At 50.6% G+C, this 16,215-nt stretch overlaps 9 protein-coding genes across 9 annotated transcripts; 4 read left to right on the top strand and 5 right to left on the bottom strand.

Moving 5' to 3' along the window:
* Positions 1–2,852: 2,852 nt before the first annotated feature.
* YALI1_C15611g (uncharacterized protein) lies at positions 2,853–3,131 on the bottom strand (the record flags this gene model as incomplete). The annotated part of the gene is made up of 2 exons (XM_068282305.1): positions 2,853–2,997; positions 3,049–3,131. 2 exons carry the CDS (start codon positions 3,129–3,131, stop codon positions 2,853–2,855), a joined length of 228 nt encoding a protein of 75 aa, XP_068138406.1.
* Positions 3,132–3,183: 52 nt separating this feature from the next.
* On the top strand, positions 3,184–6,558 carry YALI1_C15610g (uncharacterized protein; the record flags this gene model as incomplete). Its single annotated transcript, XM_501711.3, has 1 exon — positions 3,184–6,558. The coding sequence occupies one exon, from the start codon at positions 3,184–3,186 to the stop codon at positions 6,556–6,558; it is 3,375 nt and encodes a 1,124-aa protein (XP_501711.3).
* Positions 6,559–8,040: 1,482 nt separating this feature from the next.
* YALI1_C15556g (uncharacterized protein) lies at positions 8,041–8,651 on the bottom strand (the record flags this gene model as incomplete). Its single annotated transcript, XM_068282304.1, has 2 exons — positions 8,041–8,260; positions 8,326–8,651. The coding sequence occupies 2 exons, from the start codon at positions 8,649–8,651 to the stop codon at positions 8,041–8,043; spliced, it is 546 nt and encodes a 181-aa protein (XP_068138405.1).
* Positions 8,652–9,647: 996 nt separating this feature from the next.
* YALI1_C15540g (uncharacterized protein) lies at positions 9,648–10,246 on the bottom strand (the record flags this gene model as incomplete). The annotated part of the gene is made up of 2 exons (XM_068282303.1): positions 9,648–10,155; positions 10,203–10,246. The coding sequence occupies 2 exons, from the start codon at positions 10,244–10,246 to the stop codon at positions 9,648–9,650; spliced, it is 552 nt and encodes a 183-aa protein (XP_068138404.1).
* A 634-nt stretch (positions 10,247–10,880) lies between these two features.
* YALI1_C15532g (uncharacterized protein) lies at positions 10,881–11,274 on the top strand (the record flags this gene model as incomplete). The annotated part of the gene is made up of 2 exons (XM_068282302.1): positions 10,881–10,907; positions 10,963–11,274. 2 exons carry the CDS (start codon positions 10,881–10,883, stop codon positions 11,272–11,274), a joined length of 339 nt encoding a protein of 112 aa, XP_068138403.1.
* Positions 11,275–11,589: 315 nt separating this feature from the next.
* On the top strand, positions 11,590–12,108 carry YALI1_C15526g (uncharacterized protein; the record flags this gene model as incomplete). The annotated part of the gene is made up of 1 exon (XM_066094211.2): positions 11,590–12,108. The coding sequence occupies one exon, from the start codon at positions 11,590–11,592 to the stop codon at positions 12,106–12,108; it is 519 nt and encodes a 172-aa protein (XP_065950283.2).
* A 294-nt stretch (positions 12,109–12,402) lies between these two features.
* Positions 12,403–12,647, bottom strand: YALI1_C15516g (uncharacterized protein; the record flags this gene model as incomplete). The annotated part of the gene is made up of 2 exons (XM_068282301.1): positions 12,403–12,529; positions 12,574–12,647. 2 exons carry the CDS (start codon positions 12,645–12,647, stop codon positions 12,403–12,405), a joined length of 201 nt encoding a protein of 66 aa, XP_068138402.1.
* A 396-nt stretch (positions 12,648–13,043) lies between these two features.
* Positions 13,044–15,035, bottom strand: YALI1_C15492g (uncharacterized protein; the record flags this gene model as incomplete). Its single annotated transcript, XM_501707.3, has 1 exon — positions 13,044–15,035. The coding sequence occupies one exon, from the start codon at positions 15,033–15,035 to the stop codon at positions 13,044–13,046; it is 1,992 nt and encodes a 663-aa protein (XP_501707.2).
* A 300-nt stretch (positions 15,036–15,335) lies between these two features.
* Positions 15,336–15,983, top strand: YALI1_C15489g (uncharacterized protein; the record flags this gene model as incomplete). Its single annotated transcript, XM_501706.3, has 1 exon — positions 15,336–15,983. One exon carries the CDS (start codon positions 15,336–15,338, stop codon positions 15,981–15,983), a length of 648 nt encoding a protein of 215 aa, XP_501706.3.
* Positions 15,984–16,215: the final 232 nt, after the last annotated feature.

The raw sequence follows: 16,215 nt of genomic DNA, 5'->3' as shown, positions 1-16,215 counted from the left end.
GTTGCTATTCGCTGATATAGATGGAATGGTTTTACGAGACGAAGAAAGATATCGGGGGATATGGAATGTTACTGAGAACCATAGACCTGCCTATTCCACATAATGCAGTCCCATTGCAGCCAATAAACTAGTACTCTGCCTTTTTCAAAGCTGCTTTCGGAAACTTGAGAGAATTATTCAAGATTCACAAGGAGTTGCCGTAATGAGTGGGCTGTACTGCTGCTTTGTCTGAGCTGAAGGGTTCATGGGAGAACGAGAAATGTAAAAAGGGGTGCGAAGGTTGTTGTATAGGTAATCTATATATTCATAGAGAATGATTCTGAAGTGCCTATAACAATACAAAAGTCCCAGAGATCTTCCATTATCTATTCAACATTGAGGAGTTGGTTGGTTCAGCACAAGTTTCTGTCATGAGAAATCCCAATCCGGAACTCAGACGTACAAGGACTTGATCTAAAGAGTGCCGTACCATCATACAAGGGCTCTAATGCATTAAATCTCTAGGATTGTCCTCCATTGCAAATCTGTTTGTAACATACAGCTTAGAACAAGTACTGAGTACAGTACTACATAAACCCATAGAGAGTCAGACAGTAGTTGCTCAGTCTGTGTAGTGATTCAACTGGGGTAAAAGTACCCCAGTAATCGCCAAAGTTGAAGATACATGACTTATATCTTTTCTATCTGTTGTTTTCCTGTGCTCACAGGACGCTATATCAATTCTCATTAGAATGTAGATAAAGAAAAGCCAAAAGAGGCCTTTAGGAACCGCAGTCTCAGCGATATTCCAGGTGACTTGCTCATAAGTGGGTCAATACACAATATAGACATTGAACTTCATAATTCTGCTGTTTTATTGGTTGTACCTCTATCAATTGTCATAAGCAAGTTTCCAAGATACGATGAGTACGATACCGCACGTACAAATGTTGAAGGAAGTGTCTCAAATTAGAATCGGAGTACTTCTTTGTAGTCTTTCCATAAGTTCCGGAAGTTCCGGATGAATGAAATAGCTTTTTATAGTCATGTAGTTATCTTACCGGACGCTCTCAGTGTGACTGTGAAAGCCGGAATGTCTCCCCAGATCACCAGTAAACCAAAATTGAAGGAAAATAGCAGTTATTTGGACAATTTCGAGGAGTTGAAACGGTTTGGTGTCTTTTAGATTGATATTTTTCCGGCAAAATGAGCAATTTAAGACGAATACGGGAGCCTAACGGCATCTGCTGCAACAAGACGCACGGGAACAAGAGAGTTCGGCTTTCCTCTCCCTGGCTATGCGAGATCTTTTTGAACACGAACATGTCGGGGCTTTGTTCGTGAGAGTTGAATGTTCGTGAGCGTGGAACGCCCGCCCATTGAACGTCAGCTTTAACGTCGGTTATCATTGAACGCCCGTCCACTGAACTTCCGGTTGAACGCCGGATATCATTGAACAGTGGAGGTCTTCAACTCAAGTCCCTGTTGCACTACTACAATTGCCAATTGCCATCAAAAGCCGAACTGCTGGAAAAGAATAGTCGCTGAAGAATGCTTGGCAGCATGGAGACAAGAGGAAGGGCTCATTAAGTTGACAGGCAACAGCAGAGATGCATTCAGTAGAGAGAGTCTGTAAGTGCGAGCACTAGGGTGGAGTAGGTTCACACGAGCAAAAAGTTCCTATCCCCTGGCGACTGAAAACAGGATGGAAAGAAACCCACGAGGGGTCCGAGGGGGGTCCGAGAGGTCCGAGGGGACCCTCAAGGAAAAAGAGACAACGATTAATAAAAGAACAAAAACACCCCTGTATGAATGCTACCAGATCTAAGACCCCGTTCTTGAACTTTTCAGGTAAAAATTGTCCAATCTTGATCTTTCAGGAAGAAATTATCGCATCTTGATCTTCCAGGAATAAATTATCCCTTCTTGACCTTTCAGGAATAAATCATCCCACATTGAACTGCGACTCCAACGCGTCTGATTTTTTAAAAATAAAACAAATCTGCCGCCCCGGATCTTCCTTCACCTACTGGTCGCAGCCGCCGGTAGATAAGAACCCTAAGAACCCGACCAAACGGCGTACTGTACCTGGGATCTTTGATCCTGAACACTATTTTTCACTACTTGTACTCCACCACCGTAGATGCCTGCATATAACCCTACATCGTCGACCCGGAGTCGGGGTCTTTCTACAGAGAATCAAAAACCGACGACCAACCGCGGAGTGAACTCCAGCAACACGAACAAGACAGTTAAAACTGCCGCCAACACTTTTCCTACTCCCACAACTCCCCAAAACACATCCATTTGAAGACCTCAGTACAGTACTAACTGGATGCAAATATTGCAGGACCCTGCACCGTGACGCACCCCTTTGGAGATCGGTGTGTAAAGCCCCGTATACACGCTGCAGGGCGGTCCGTATGCCTGCAGCTCTCACGCAGGCCATTTGTACCCTGCGGGAGCTTCCGCTTCTCGTCTAGACATTTCTCGAAGGTCGAACGATTGTCGACACTTGTCTACATGGTTCGATGTCAATACCACGGCGGAACGACACTAACCGACAACGTCCCCAGGAAACACGGGAAAATGATGTTGTTGTCATCATCTGTTCCTGGTTCCGTCATGAATACCCCTGAGACCCCCCAAAGTCGACCCGCATGTACGCCGCCGAGATGTACGGCGTGCCGCGCATTTGCTCACAATGCTGAGCTGAATTTCCTTCTTTCAGGAGTACTGTACGTCTGCGGACCGTGAGAGATTGCGCGATATCTTGTATACAGTACCAAGATAACTTCCTTCGAACGTGAGCTGTTTGGTGAAAGAAGTCCGCCTAGTGGTTGGTACCTCGAGTCTATCATACCAAAATATGTTCAACCGAAACACGTCTGGATATATATCCTTGTTAAACACATACATTTGACATGACGGACAATACGAGCGCGCGCGCCGTTGTCAAACGCTCGTGAAGACAAAGATACAGCCTGGCACAGTACAGGAACGTACAGGGGTTGCCGGCTTCAGCCGCTTCCCGCTTCGGAAATCTTTTACCAACTTACTTGCGCGCACATTCCAAGAATGGAACTGGTGCACGTTGGAAATTCCCACAAGATAGCAGGGGTCTCGCTCCCGTCTATATAAACACATGCCATCCCTTCTCTGCAGTTCAGAATCAACATCCTCACCCCACCCTAGTCTTTCGTTATGAAGTTCTCAGTCCTCGCGCTCGCCACCATGCTTGGATGGGCCCTTGGCCTCGTCGTCACCGAGGACCCCTCCCAGCTGGAATACCTCAAGACTCCTGAGACCAACCATATCTTTTGGGCCTACGCCAAAATCATTCCGGGCCTGGCCGCCGCCAACATTGTCACTAATGCTGGCGCCCTTGCCCTGAAGATGGGTCTTGATGTCCCCTTTGTCAACAGCCGGGATCTCTCAATCCCCCCCACTCACGATGAGCTCGTGGCAGGCCTTCAGTTGGTGCTGCAATACTCCGCCGAGAGTGGAAGAGATTGGTATTCTGCCGTCAACCCTACACTTCCAATTTACGCCATCAAGTGGGTGGTTGGCAAGGCCGCCCAGCCTTACACTGCCGAGGACTTGAAGGTCTCCCGACGAACTGTCTTCAACATGTACATGGCCCAGACCATTGCTCGTCATGCTGAGAACGCTCTTAACGCAAAGATTGTTATCAACGATCCTAATGTCACTGTTACAGTCGTCATCAGTCCCGCTCCTGCTTCCACCGCTCCTGCCATTTCGGAGGCTACCTCTATGATTCCTGTGACTTCATCCACTCAGGACTATCAGACCGACTCTTCTCCTGTTCCTGCTTCATCTACAGCCGATGCCTCTTCCACTGGCGACTCTGGCGCCTCTTCCACTGGCGGAGTCGATGCCTCTTCCACTGGCGGAGCCGATGCCTCTTCCACTGATGGCTCTGGCGCCTCCACCACTGGCGGAGCCGATGCCTCCACCACTGATGGTTCTGGAGCCTCCACTACTGGCGGAGCCCCTGCCTCTTCCACTGGCGACTCTGGCGCCTCTTCCACTGGCGGAGCCGATGCCTCTTCCACTGGCGGAGCCGATGCCTCTTCCACTGATGGCTCTGGTGCCTCCACCACTGGCGGAGCCGATGCCTCTTCCACTGACGGCCCTGGCGCCTCCACCACTGGCGGAGCCGATGCCTCTTCCACTGATGGCTCTGGTGCCTCCACCACTGGCGGAGCCGATGCCTCTTCCACTGGCGGAGCCGATGCCTCTTCCACTGATGGCTCTGGCGCCTCCACCACTGGCGGAGCCCCTGCCTCTTCCACTGGCGGAGCCCCTGCCTCTTCCACTGGCGGAGCCGATGCCTCTTCCACTGGCGGAGCCCCTGCCTCTTCCACTGGCGGAGCCGATGCCTCTTCCACTGGCGGAGCCCCTGCCTCTTCCACTGGCGGAGCCGATGCCTCTTCCACTGGCGGAGCCCCTGCCTCTTCCACTGGCGGAGCCGATGCCTCTTCCACTGGCGACTCTGGCGCCTCTTCCACTGGCGGAGCCGATGCCTCTTCCACTGGCGGAGCCGATGCCTCTTCCACTGGCGGAGCCGATGCCTCTTCCACTGGCGGAGCCGATGCCTCTTCCACTGGCGGAGCCGATGCCTCTTCCACTGATGGTTCTGGAGCCTCCACTACTGGCGGAGCCCCTGCCTCTTCCACTGGCGACTCTGGCGCCTCTTCCACTGGCGGAGCCGATGCCTCTTCCACTGGCGGAGTCGATGCCTCTTCCACTGGCGGAGCCGATGCCTCTTCCACTGGCGACTCTGGCGCCTCTTCCACTGGCGGAGCCGATGCCTCTTCCACTGGCGACTCTGGCGCCTCTTCCACTGGCGGAGCCGATGCCTCTTCCACTGGCGGAGCCGATGCCTCTTCCACTGGCGGAGCCGATGCCTCTTCCACTGGCGGAGCCGATGCCTCTTCCACTGGCGGAGCCGATGCCTCTTCCACTGATGGTTCTGGAGCCTCCACTACTGGCGGAGCCGATGCCTCTTCCACTGATGGTTCTGGAGCCTCCACTACTGGCGGCGTTCCTGCCATTTCAACCGGTGGCTCCGGCTCTTCCACAGATGTTGACCCTGTTACTTCCACGAAAAAGGACACAGAGACAAACACAGACGTCTCTACTGCCACCACTACCGGCGATAACAAGGGATCTCAGTCCGTACCTGTCACTGCCCCCTCTGCCACTTCTACTGGCGGTTATGATGGATCTGATAGCGGAAACGGTTCTGACGACAATGATGATGGAAATGGTGACGGTTCTAACGGTAACGGTTCTGACAATGATGGATCTGACAACGGCAACGATTCTGACGGTAACGGCAATGGTTCCGATGGAAACGGCAACGGATCTGACGACAACGGCAACGGATCTGACGACAACGGCAACGGATCTGACGACAACGGCAACGGATCTGACGGTTCCAACGGTAACGGCTCTGATGGAAACGGCAACGGCTCTGATGGTTCCAACGGCAACGGCTCTGATGGTTCCAACGGCAACGGATCTGACGACAACGGCAACGGATCTGACGACAACGGCAACGGCAACGGATCTGACGACAACGGTAACGGATCTGACGACAACAGCAACGGCTCTGATGGAAACGGCAACGGCTCTGACGGTGCCAACGGCAACGGATCTGACGGTTCCAACGGCAACGGATCTGACGGTTCCAACGGCAACGGATCTGACGGTTCCAACGGTAACGGATCTGACGGTTCCAACGGTAACGGATCTGACGGTTCCAACGGTAACGGCTCTGACGGTTCCAACGGTAACGGATCTGACGACAACGGCAACGGATCTGACGGTTCCAACGGTAACGGCTCTGATGGAAACGGCAACGGCTCTGATGGTTCCAACGGCAACGGCTCTGATGGTTCCAACGGCAACGGATCTGATGGTTCCAACGGCAACGGATCTGACGACAACGGTAACGGATCTGACGACAACGGCAACGGCTCTGATGGAAACGGCAACGGCTCTGACGGTTCCAACGGCAACGGCTCTGATGGAAACGGCAACGGCTCTGACGGTTCCAACGGCAACGGCTCTGATGGTTCCAACGGCAACGGATCTGACGGTTCCAACGGCAACGGCTCTGACGGTTCCAACGGCAACGGCTCTGACGGTTCCAACGGCAACGGCTCTGACGGTTCCAACGGCAACGGCTCTGACGGTTCCAACGGCAACGGCTCTGACGGTTCCAACGGCAACGGCTCTGACGGTTCCAACAGCAACGGCTCTGACGGTTCCAACGGCAACGGCTCTGATGGTTCCAACGGTAACGGCTCTGACGGAAACGGTAACGGATCTGATGGAAACAATTCCAATGGATCAGACTCTGGAGCAAGCAACGGCGTTGATTCCAAGCCCCAGTCCACCCTCAGAGTTGACAGCACTGCCGGACCTTCTGATATCCCTCAGTCTCCCCAGGCCACTGGATCTGCTGACCACCCTGCCCAGGCCAATGGAGCCTCTAAGCTGGTTGTCGGTGGCTTCGCTGCTCTTCCCCTGTTCGCTGCTCTTCTGTAAGTGACGGCCGTAATCTGAATAGTCCATTTAATAATTACTTCTCAAGTTCCAGTGTAGTATTCGTAGCTAGTGATGGCAGAAGCAACTTATGACGGATAGGGAGTGAATGAAGTGTACGGAAGAAAAAATGGCAGGGCCATGCAGTTAGAAGAAGGCATGCACGCTTCGAAAGGTCTCAGCCAGTGACAAAGTGAAGTGAGAATCTACGTGTGAGATCCATCATACCTACTGTTCCAGTGGACATTGAGCAATCAAGTATTGGTGAATAATGTGTGTTCTTCGGAATAACAGCTTCTAGAATGTTTGTCCGAAACATCAATTCCCCAACAAATTGTGCTTTGGAAAACCACAGCACTGGAAACTCTCATTTCAATCTCAACCAGCACTTGAGACTCATTCCAATCTCAACCAGCACTTGAGACTCATTTCAATCTCAACCAGCACGGGTGTTCTTGGGTAGGGACATGGTGAGACAGCGGTATGTAGGGATATCAGGTGAATTTGTCTCTCGATGTCGTTGTTTGTGAGTTTTTGAAGCTGGCAGTGCAGTGGAATGTACATGTAGTGATGTGTGGTGGTGAAAGTGTAGTTGGCAGACTTAGTTGAACAATCGGCATGAGAACAAGAAATAAAACTGCCCATTTGAAAATCAGATACACTATCTACAGGATGGAAATTTTGCCTACGACCAAGCTAGTTCCTTTAAAACTGTGAGGAAGACCAGGTATTACTCTGCTACCTTCAGCAGGTTATGAGCGGTGACGATATTGAACTCAAGAAGCCATCTCTCGCGCAAGTCTGAACTCAAAGAAAAACCGCCCATCACGAGTGACCAAGTGAAAGAGAACTGAGGGACAACTTATGATTGAATCCGTGAAGGAAGCAATAATTGTACAATATTGTTATATAATTAGTTTTAAAAGCGTCAGACCTTGACCATGAGAGGCAGGAGGACGTGGTAGAAGGACGAGAGATGATCTCTGCGAATTCCAGTTTCCGAAGGTCTGCGAATTCCTGTTCCCGGAAGTCTGACAGAATCCACTGCCTCGAGCAATCTTCTGAAAAGTATATTGGGACTCTGGAGGCATGGGGACCGATGTTTCTCCCTATATTATATATATACTGTGGTGTATATTAAGGTTGAGATAAAGCAATGGTGTGCATTATCGAAACTCTGTTCAAAGAATTTTTTTCTTCAGCCCAAATGCCTTTAATTTGTCTTTTTTGGTAATATCCTGGTAAACGTACCGTGTGTGATTATATACTATGATGCATTGGGCTCTGTTTAACGAATGTGAGATGATTAATTGTCGAGAAAATATCATTCAGGTTACATGAGTGCCTGTATCTCGTTTATTGTTTGAAGAATCTCTTGAGCAGATTGTAACAACGATTGCGGATTTCGTGTCTTGAATGTCTCCACTAAGTCCAGTCGCCCCTCAATCTCTTGCTTGTGGTTCAAAAGAGCCGATAGCCACTCCGTCAGACACTGTGTCCTGCATCTGTTTTCGTTCCGTTGAGTGTAGACAGCAGGGAACCCTTGGTTCGGGCGTCTCTCATGGCCTTGAACTTGAAAAGCTCCAGAGCCTCGATACTTCTCGAGTCAATTCTTGATAATATCTTCGGTCGACAGCTCGACATTGGGGCCCGGGACTCAAAAGTGAGAGTCCAAGCGGGAAATGCAATTTCGAGTACTCCAAAGCTATAGCAAGTAGGAGCATGACCATCGACTTGGGTAAGAGTGTCGTTAATGTGAGTTTTTGGAACCCGGAATCGGTTGTAGATATAGCAGGCTGAGAGTATGACAGAGAAGCCGACCGCAACCCCACCAACTCGGGGTAAAACTCTCCGTTATCAAGCTCTAGTTCCTTCATTTGTTTTTCTCTGACAATCTCCTGAGGTTTGATACGCGCAATATCAGATGCAAGACTTCCCTGACTAGATCGAGACCCAGAACCCGTTCCCAGCGAAACATCTAGCCAGGGGTTTACCACGGGAGTTTCAGCCACGTCTTTGGTCTCATCAGGACGTCTAATCAACTCGGGAGCAATCCAAAAGCTCGTCAGGTAGTTGTATCTGTTTGTAGGCTCCATTGGATTGTTTGAATAAGTAGTTGGTCATCTATTGAAAGGAATGAAGATAATATAAATGGGAATGCGACAAATCCATGCTCAGTTACTCTGTTATAATGGTATTACACAGGATATCTATTAAATGAATAAATTGCTTGTCTCCTAAGGCCGACATGGTGATGGTTCTCATTAGCTAGAGTAGAGATCCTCATTTGGAGGGGGAATATACTCTCACTGAACAGTCTCCAACGGTTTCTTTCGCCGAGACACTTCTGCGGGATGCGAGAGATGGACCTCTCGAAGAGGTCGGCGCGAAACGCTAGAAGATGGAGGTTGTATGGAGATGGGTGCGAAACGTTCGAAACTGGAGGTTGTATGCTACAAGTGGAAGACGATGCTACAAGTGGAAGACGAATGCATGATAGAAGTCACTGGATGAGGTGTGCACAATGGCCACCTCGACGTACCGCATATACGGGGTCTACTCTGGGCCGTCAACCTGTGCATCTCCTCTGTATTAAGCACATGCAGACCATGTCGGGCCGCCATGTCATAAATCTACTCAAGAGAGAGGATCTACAGAGAGGGCATATCCTGTCGGGTAAGAAGATGTAGGCCATGTCGAGTTGCCATTTCGCGCATCTCGTTGACCGATGGAGTTTTCCAGGACATCATGTTTTGGTCGACAGGGTTCACCAAGGAGGTTGAACAAACGGACCCGTGCGAGGCTGGAACGAGGGGCTGAGCGGAGTCTGTTCGTCAACACTAGTCCTGTTGGCCATCGAGTTCTAGATTGAGCTATTCACCAGAGATTGTGTGTGTTCTCATTGGAGTCAATGACGATAACTGAATTTTCATCTGGCTGAACCGTAGTGACTGGATAAACTGCACTTACTGGTTGACTCCGTTGTTGCATCAACTTGCCTGGTTTTGGTAGCGGCCACTAGCGACTTTGGTGGCTGTGCTTCTTCAGCATCTAATGAAGACACATGCTCTAAAACTCCTCGTGCGGTACCATCACTCAACTGGTTGCGGCACCTCTCGACATGTGTCAATGGGACACTTCCTGCTGTCCGCTTTGCGGTTGGGGAGTTTTCGGTCAGTAAGGGACGAAGCGAAACGACCGAGGTTGGTTCGTACCCTGAACATGGTGGTATCGAAAGGTAGCTCTGGAGTGAAGACCATGACTTCATTCTCATCTTCAATCACACCCTCCTCGTAGAGATCCTGGTTACCACCAGAATCAACATCTACAAAATAGTCTGACTCGTCTGAGTCGTAACAAGAGACATTATCCTCCTTATTCCTTTGCTTAGGTCCCATCGTCTGCTTTTCGCAGTGGCAGCAGTCCGTTGACGAGCTCTCCTCTTCTTCCACCACGCCAGGCTTTTGAGAGTCAACTTGCGCAGAACAGAAAACTCCAGTTCGTTGTTGAAGACGTCCTCGTGTTCTCTCGATCCAACAACCTGGGAGATCTATGCTAGGTGCCACCTCCTTGATAGATTCAGCAATCCTGGGCAAGGCGCTGGCTGAAAATTATCAGGCCACCTGTAGAGCATTCTTTCCGTCCACGTGGGGACACCTTGTACTCGGTGTGGTTGACAAAAGCAGACCATCTCGGATCCCTTGAGCATCTTAGCAAGTGGCGTCACCTACTCGAGCTTGTCTCCCACCAGTGTCCTTGAGCTTCAAATCCAGAGACGGCCCCGATACATTCTCTTATGATTGTTGAATACCGTTTCCGCTCCTTGAAGAGCAGGGAATCTTGACGGACTGGTTGTGGTAGAAGAGCCAGCCGGCAGAAACACGGCCACTGAATCAAGGAGAGATTGTAGTAGAGCGTCTTTTTGTCGCCCTTGCCTCCGATTCCATACTTTTTCGTCAGGGTGTGTTTGATATCCATCAGTTTGAGCTGCTTTACAGGGGCATGGGAGCCCCTTCTCCCTCTTTACCCGTCAGACTCCATCCTTCTTCTTCGTTCTCTTCTCCGTCTTCTCTCATCACCATAGTGGTAGAGGTGTGCAGACCTTGATATCGTCGGAGCAGAAGTTGTCGTCGGAACTAGCCAGGCTCATTTTGTCAATGTATTGAGCTGCATTGCGTATCTCGCGTCTTATTCTAAGACACCGTCTCAGCACATTAGTGCGGCTTGAAATTTCATTCACGACTTGGAAATTATGCCGCCCGTACCGTCGAAAGATGTTAGTAAGCAATAGCTGAAAATACCGGGAATCGATTGGTGCAGTCTCAATGTGTCTATTTAAACCAACTTGGTCTGTTTTTGCTATATTGGAGCCCCGCTAGAACTCACGATCGAGCCTCTGGTTCTTAGCGAGAAAATAAGCGAGTCGCACCACAGCCGTCGAAACACCCGCTGGCTTGCAAGTTGAACACCTCAAGGAGGGCTCCAGATGGTGATCATGACAATAAAAAGGACCCCAAATCCTCTCTATTCCTATCTACTCACAAACACCACCAATATGAAAGTCCTTGTCCTCCCACGCCAGCTCAAGCTCCTTGGATGCACCGAGAACGAGCTCGGTATTTGAGACTGGCTAGAGTAACAGGACCACACTCTCGTTACCAACTCTTTGAAGGACAGCCGACTCCGTTTTCGACAAGGAGATTGTCGACGCCGACGTAGTTATCACCACCCCCTTCCACCCCGGCTACATCAACAAGGAGTAAATTAACAAGGCCAAGAGGCTCAAGATCTACATCACCGCCGGTGTCGGCTCGGACCACGCCAATATTGACGCAGCCAACGCCCGAGACATTGCCGTACTCGAGGTCACCGGCTTCAACGTCCAGTCCGTTGCTGAGAACGTTGTTATGACCATGCTGGTGCTGGTCCGAAACTTGTCGCTGCCCACGAGCAGATCATTTCTGGTGGCAGCGAGTCCTGAAGAGACTTGCACCCTTCAACCCCTTGGAGCTCCTCTACTACGACTACCAGCCCATGCCTGCCAACGTCGAGAAGGAAATTGGATGCCGACAAGTCGAGTCTCTGGAGAAGATGCTTTCTCTCTGTGACGCTGTTACCATCAATTGTCCCCTTCACACCTCCACCAAGGGTCTCTTCAACAAAGTGCTCTTCTCCCACATGAAGGACGGAGTCTGGCTCGTCAACACCGCCCGAGGAGCCATCTGCGTCACCGAGGACATTGCCAAAGCCCTCAAGTCTGGCAAGATCCGAGCATACGGCGGAGACGTCTGGTTTCTCCAGCCTGCCCCCAAATACCACCCCTGGAGAACCATGCGAAACAAGTACAGCGGGGGAAACGCCATGACTCCCCGTATCTCCGGCACTTCCATTGGTGCCCAGGGCCGGTCCGCCGAGGGTAACAAAAAGATCCTCAAGGTCTTTTTGTCGGGCAAGCAGGAATACCGACCTCAGGATATCATCTGTATCAACGGCCATTATGGTACCAAGGCTTACGGTCACGACAAAGAGCACAAGGAGCACCAGACCAAGTAGATATTTATGTAGAGTAAAGAGTGACATGTATGAACAAGATATTGTGAACCTTCCAATCTAAGCATGCCAAAAAGGGCGATGGTAGGCAACAGACTCAATAGGACCATTGTTGGACATGTGTACCTTTGAGGAGACCAGAGTAGCCTTGCTCTTAACTGTAGCCCCTTAGCATTGTTCTCAACTGTAGCCCCATAGCAGTGCTCTCGGCTGTAGCCCCCACAGTTCTCGGCTGTAGCCCCCACAGTTCTCTAGCTTTACCAGGGGTTGGTTTCCTGTAGACATGTTCTTGCTCCTTCAACAATTCGTGACAAGTCCGCCAATACATACTGTAGTCTCTTTCCCCAAGGTTGAATGACTGCCGTTTAACTGTCTCTCAACTTTGTCTCCCGTTCGCTCTATCCACCTGCTTCTGTCAAAGCCGCTTGGATCACATGTTTGGTCGAACTTGCTCCTCCTCAATGCTACTTAACCATGTCGAGTTTCTTCATTTGTCGAGTTACCTGCTCTAACAAGTTTCCTCCTCCGACGAGTTTCCTCATCTTTCAAGTTCAGATGTTATGCCCAGAAACCAGTCCCCAGACCTTCTCAATGTGAAGCTTGATGATCATCGCTCGAGTCGCAATTTGGAGGTATGGGACGAGCCAGTGAGGAATGGGTGTATTCGTAATACTCCCTGAGGTCATCTTGCTGATGGTTGTGTCATCTGAGGAGGTTTCAAACTTGTCTTATTCCGATAGCTGGTCCAGATTCAACTCAAATCAGACCGATGGGCAACTTAGTGATCACCAATAGCTATATTCTCGACTTCTCTTAGTCTGTATCCCCAACCAGAAGTTCTCATCAGTAAGTCTCTGCTATTTTTCAACAGGAGTCATCCTCAATAGTGCTTGTGGAGATGGGTAGTAATGAGACCAGGTTGTGAACTACTGTAGTAGTCACAGTGTATCAAGGTCCCATATTCCTTCTAGCTGATCCTCATCTTGCATCCCCCAGACATCCATGTTGTACCGCTTGACGGATTCATGTTCAATGTACCAGACTTGAAACTTGTTTCCATCAAAGCCAGGAAGGAGCATTTCGCGACCAGCGCGTCCACGGGCATTCACAGCTTCATAATCAGGCTTTAAGACGTACGTGACACTTTCTGCATCCAAGTCTACCAGCGTGAGACCTTGGGGACTCATGGCGGTCACAATGTGCGTATTTCCTGATGTGCCTGCTTGTCTCAACCAGTTCCAAGGATCGCTGATTGGTAGACATCTATCGCGTCGATAGTATATTTTGGTCGGTGCTTTCAGATCCACAAATGTGGGAACCAAAACCACATCACTGGTATAACTGATTGCTTCACGGCACCAAATGAGCCCCTTGTAAGATGCTGTGGGTTCCAGGTGTTGGAGTGGCAGGGGAACCGTAACCAATTCGTCGCAAAAGGGGTCGTGGAGGCCACCCACGGTCTTATCTTGAGTTTTGGCAAAGTGGATATGTCCCACCTCCTTGCCTGGGTCGCCTCCAGCGTAGATGAATGAATTCTCGTAGTGCAACGGTTTTTCAAGTGAGAACAAGAAGACGATGTCTCGCGCTCTCACCAGAATATGGTGATTTCGAACGAGTACCGGGGATTCCAGCCCCTCCCAATCCTGCAGATCTTCTTCGCGAATAGTTTTTGGGAGCGTGATTTCCAGACCGTCGACTCTCAAGATTGTTTCCTCATCGGTGGACACGGTGGACACCACCGAAAAACGACCCCAGTCTCCAAATCGCGTCTCAAGAGTGCAAGCGTCCATAACAGCATAGCTAGATCTATGGCTCAGATGTAACTTTCCACAATTGTAAGAGAGACAGGCGGAATTATGGGTTTGTATCGTAGAAAAGCCACTCGGAGGCTTTTCACCAAACCCCAGAGTAGTCGCTGTAATGAAACGTTGGGGTGTTGGCTCCGTGCGTACAAGTTGAATATCGGAGAAGTTCTCTGCAGTATTCCACGTTGCCAGACGCTTCACAAAAACCAACATGCAATCCCCCCAGGTTTCAAGGTCGCCCTCCAGTCTGAACCACGGGTATCGAGCTGCCAAAACATTCTCAAGAACGTCATCCGATTGCTTGAAAGCCTTGTACCAAAACGAGTTGGCCTGTCTGAGCTCCAAGCACGACTCAAGGTCGCAATTGGCGTAGATTAGAGAGGCTATTTCCAATGGAAGGCATGATTCCTTGGTTTCAACGACTACCCCAGGCTTCGAGCTCGGTTTCTTGTCGAGATGACTCCCAAAAGGCATGCATTCTGCCAGATACCACTGTCTCATGTCCTCATCCTGATTATCGACCAAGCTCTGAACCGCCAGTTGCAGCTTGAGGGCGCGGTCCACCGGCTTGTGTCGCTCTCTCCAGGTATATGTTTCACGACGAGTCTGCCGCATCCAAAATTCCACCGGTGCTCTGTACTGTGACTCCAATTTGTGCTCATGAAAGTGTCTCTCGAAAGCCGCTAGTCGTTCGGCATGACCCTGCAATTGCACCGCCAGATGCTGCTTGTTGGAAGCCCATTTTCCATAAAATCGCCTGTCCTCCTCAATGAGCCGATTCATGGCGGAAACGCACTCGTCCCTGGAGACAGGGTCCGGCAACTGTGGCACGATGGCCTCGTAGGCCTCGTCGATCTGTTGGTTCAGCTGCTTACTTGCCTCCATCAGTTGTTCCTGAGCGGCTTTCAGAGATGCGTATTCTGCTACAATCTCCGGGGCGATCCGGCTCTCTCCGTTACCCATGTTGGTGCGATTCTGGCGTGTTGATGCGATTCTGACACCGCTCATGCAATTGTACAGTACAGTACAAGTTGCTTTTATGATTTTTTTCTCTTCAATGCCGGTCTGCACGACCTGACAATTCGAACCCCGGTCATGACTCGTACTTGGAACGAAGATCGCCATTAGTTAGCCTTTAGTTGGATTTGTTAGTGCATTCGTAACAGCAGATACACGTCACCAGGACGCCCCAGAACCCAAGTAAACGACTCAAAAAAACTCCCCAGAAGACGCGAGAAACATTATAAACCAAAATCAACGCCCAGACCCGCATTTTATACACCATATCAACCAACAGACCAACTGTCGATTCCACCCACTCATGCACCCTCCTGCACGCCTGTTGGGAGACGAACTTAATAGTGGTGAAGATGGTCACTCGGGATACCTCACAAACAAACGTCCATCCCGACAAAACACACAGCCATGACCACAACCATAGACTGGACGATTGGCCACAAGATCCGCGTGACTACCACCGCGCTCACCGAGGTGACGGGATCGGTGTACTGCTACGACCCGCTTTCGCAGACGGTGACCCTGGAGGAGTCCCCCCAAAAGTTCCGGATCGTCCGAACCCCTTTGATCAAGTCGGTTGTGGTGCTGGAGAAACCCAAGTCTACCCCCGGATCGACCCCGACCGCTGCTGCCGCCACCTCTGCCCCCGCTGCCAAGCCCAAGAACTCGTGGTCTGAAATTGCCCGGGCTAAAAAGGACGCTCCCCCAGCCGTGTCCACCCAGGCGTTCGAGACCAACTCGCCGGTGGGATTCGTCGACCTGGACGCCGTCAAAAGACGAGAGGGCGACGTGGTGAACCAGGAGATGCGAAAACAGGCCAACAAGGGCGTGGGCGTGACCGAGCAGGGCCAGGAAATCTACGACGCCATTGCAAAGACCCTGCCGTGCCGATGGGACGGAAAATCCATCCTCGCAGTCGAAGAGGTCCAGATTGACCCCCCCTACAACACCCTGAGCTGCAAGGCCAACAAACCCAACTCCCAGGCCCTAGCCCATGTCAAGAAAATCATTGAGGCTACGTGGAAGAAGATTGACGAACGAGCAAAGGGCGGCTAAATTTCCCCAACGGTCATGCAATTGCTCCAGCAGAACCACAGTCGTGCCAACTACCATCAAACATGTCCTACGGAGTCGTCAGAAACAAAAACGCATCACACATGAATGAACACACTCCGTTGATCCATCACACCCATGTTGAGCGGCTCTACAGCGTAGCTCCGGCTAAATAGGAACGCACAGTAATACACAACAAGGGTATCGGTTCTACCAGTAATAAATATCAAGCTAT

The sequence above is a fragment of the Yarrowia lipolytica genome, chromosome 1C, assembly GCF_001761485.1.
Source record: "Yarrowia lipolytica chromosome 1C, complete sequence".
NCBI classification, from domain to species: Eukaryota; Fungi; Ascomycota; class Dipodascomycetes; order Dipodascales; genus Yarrowia; species Yarrowia lipolytica.
This window is presented reverse-complemented; position numbering and strand designations above follow the sequence as displayed.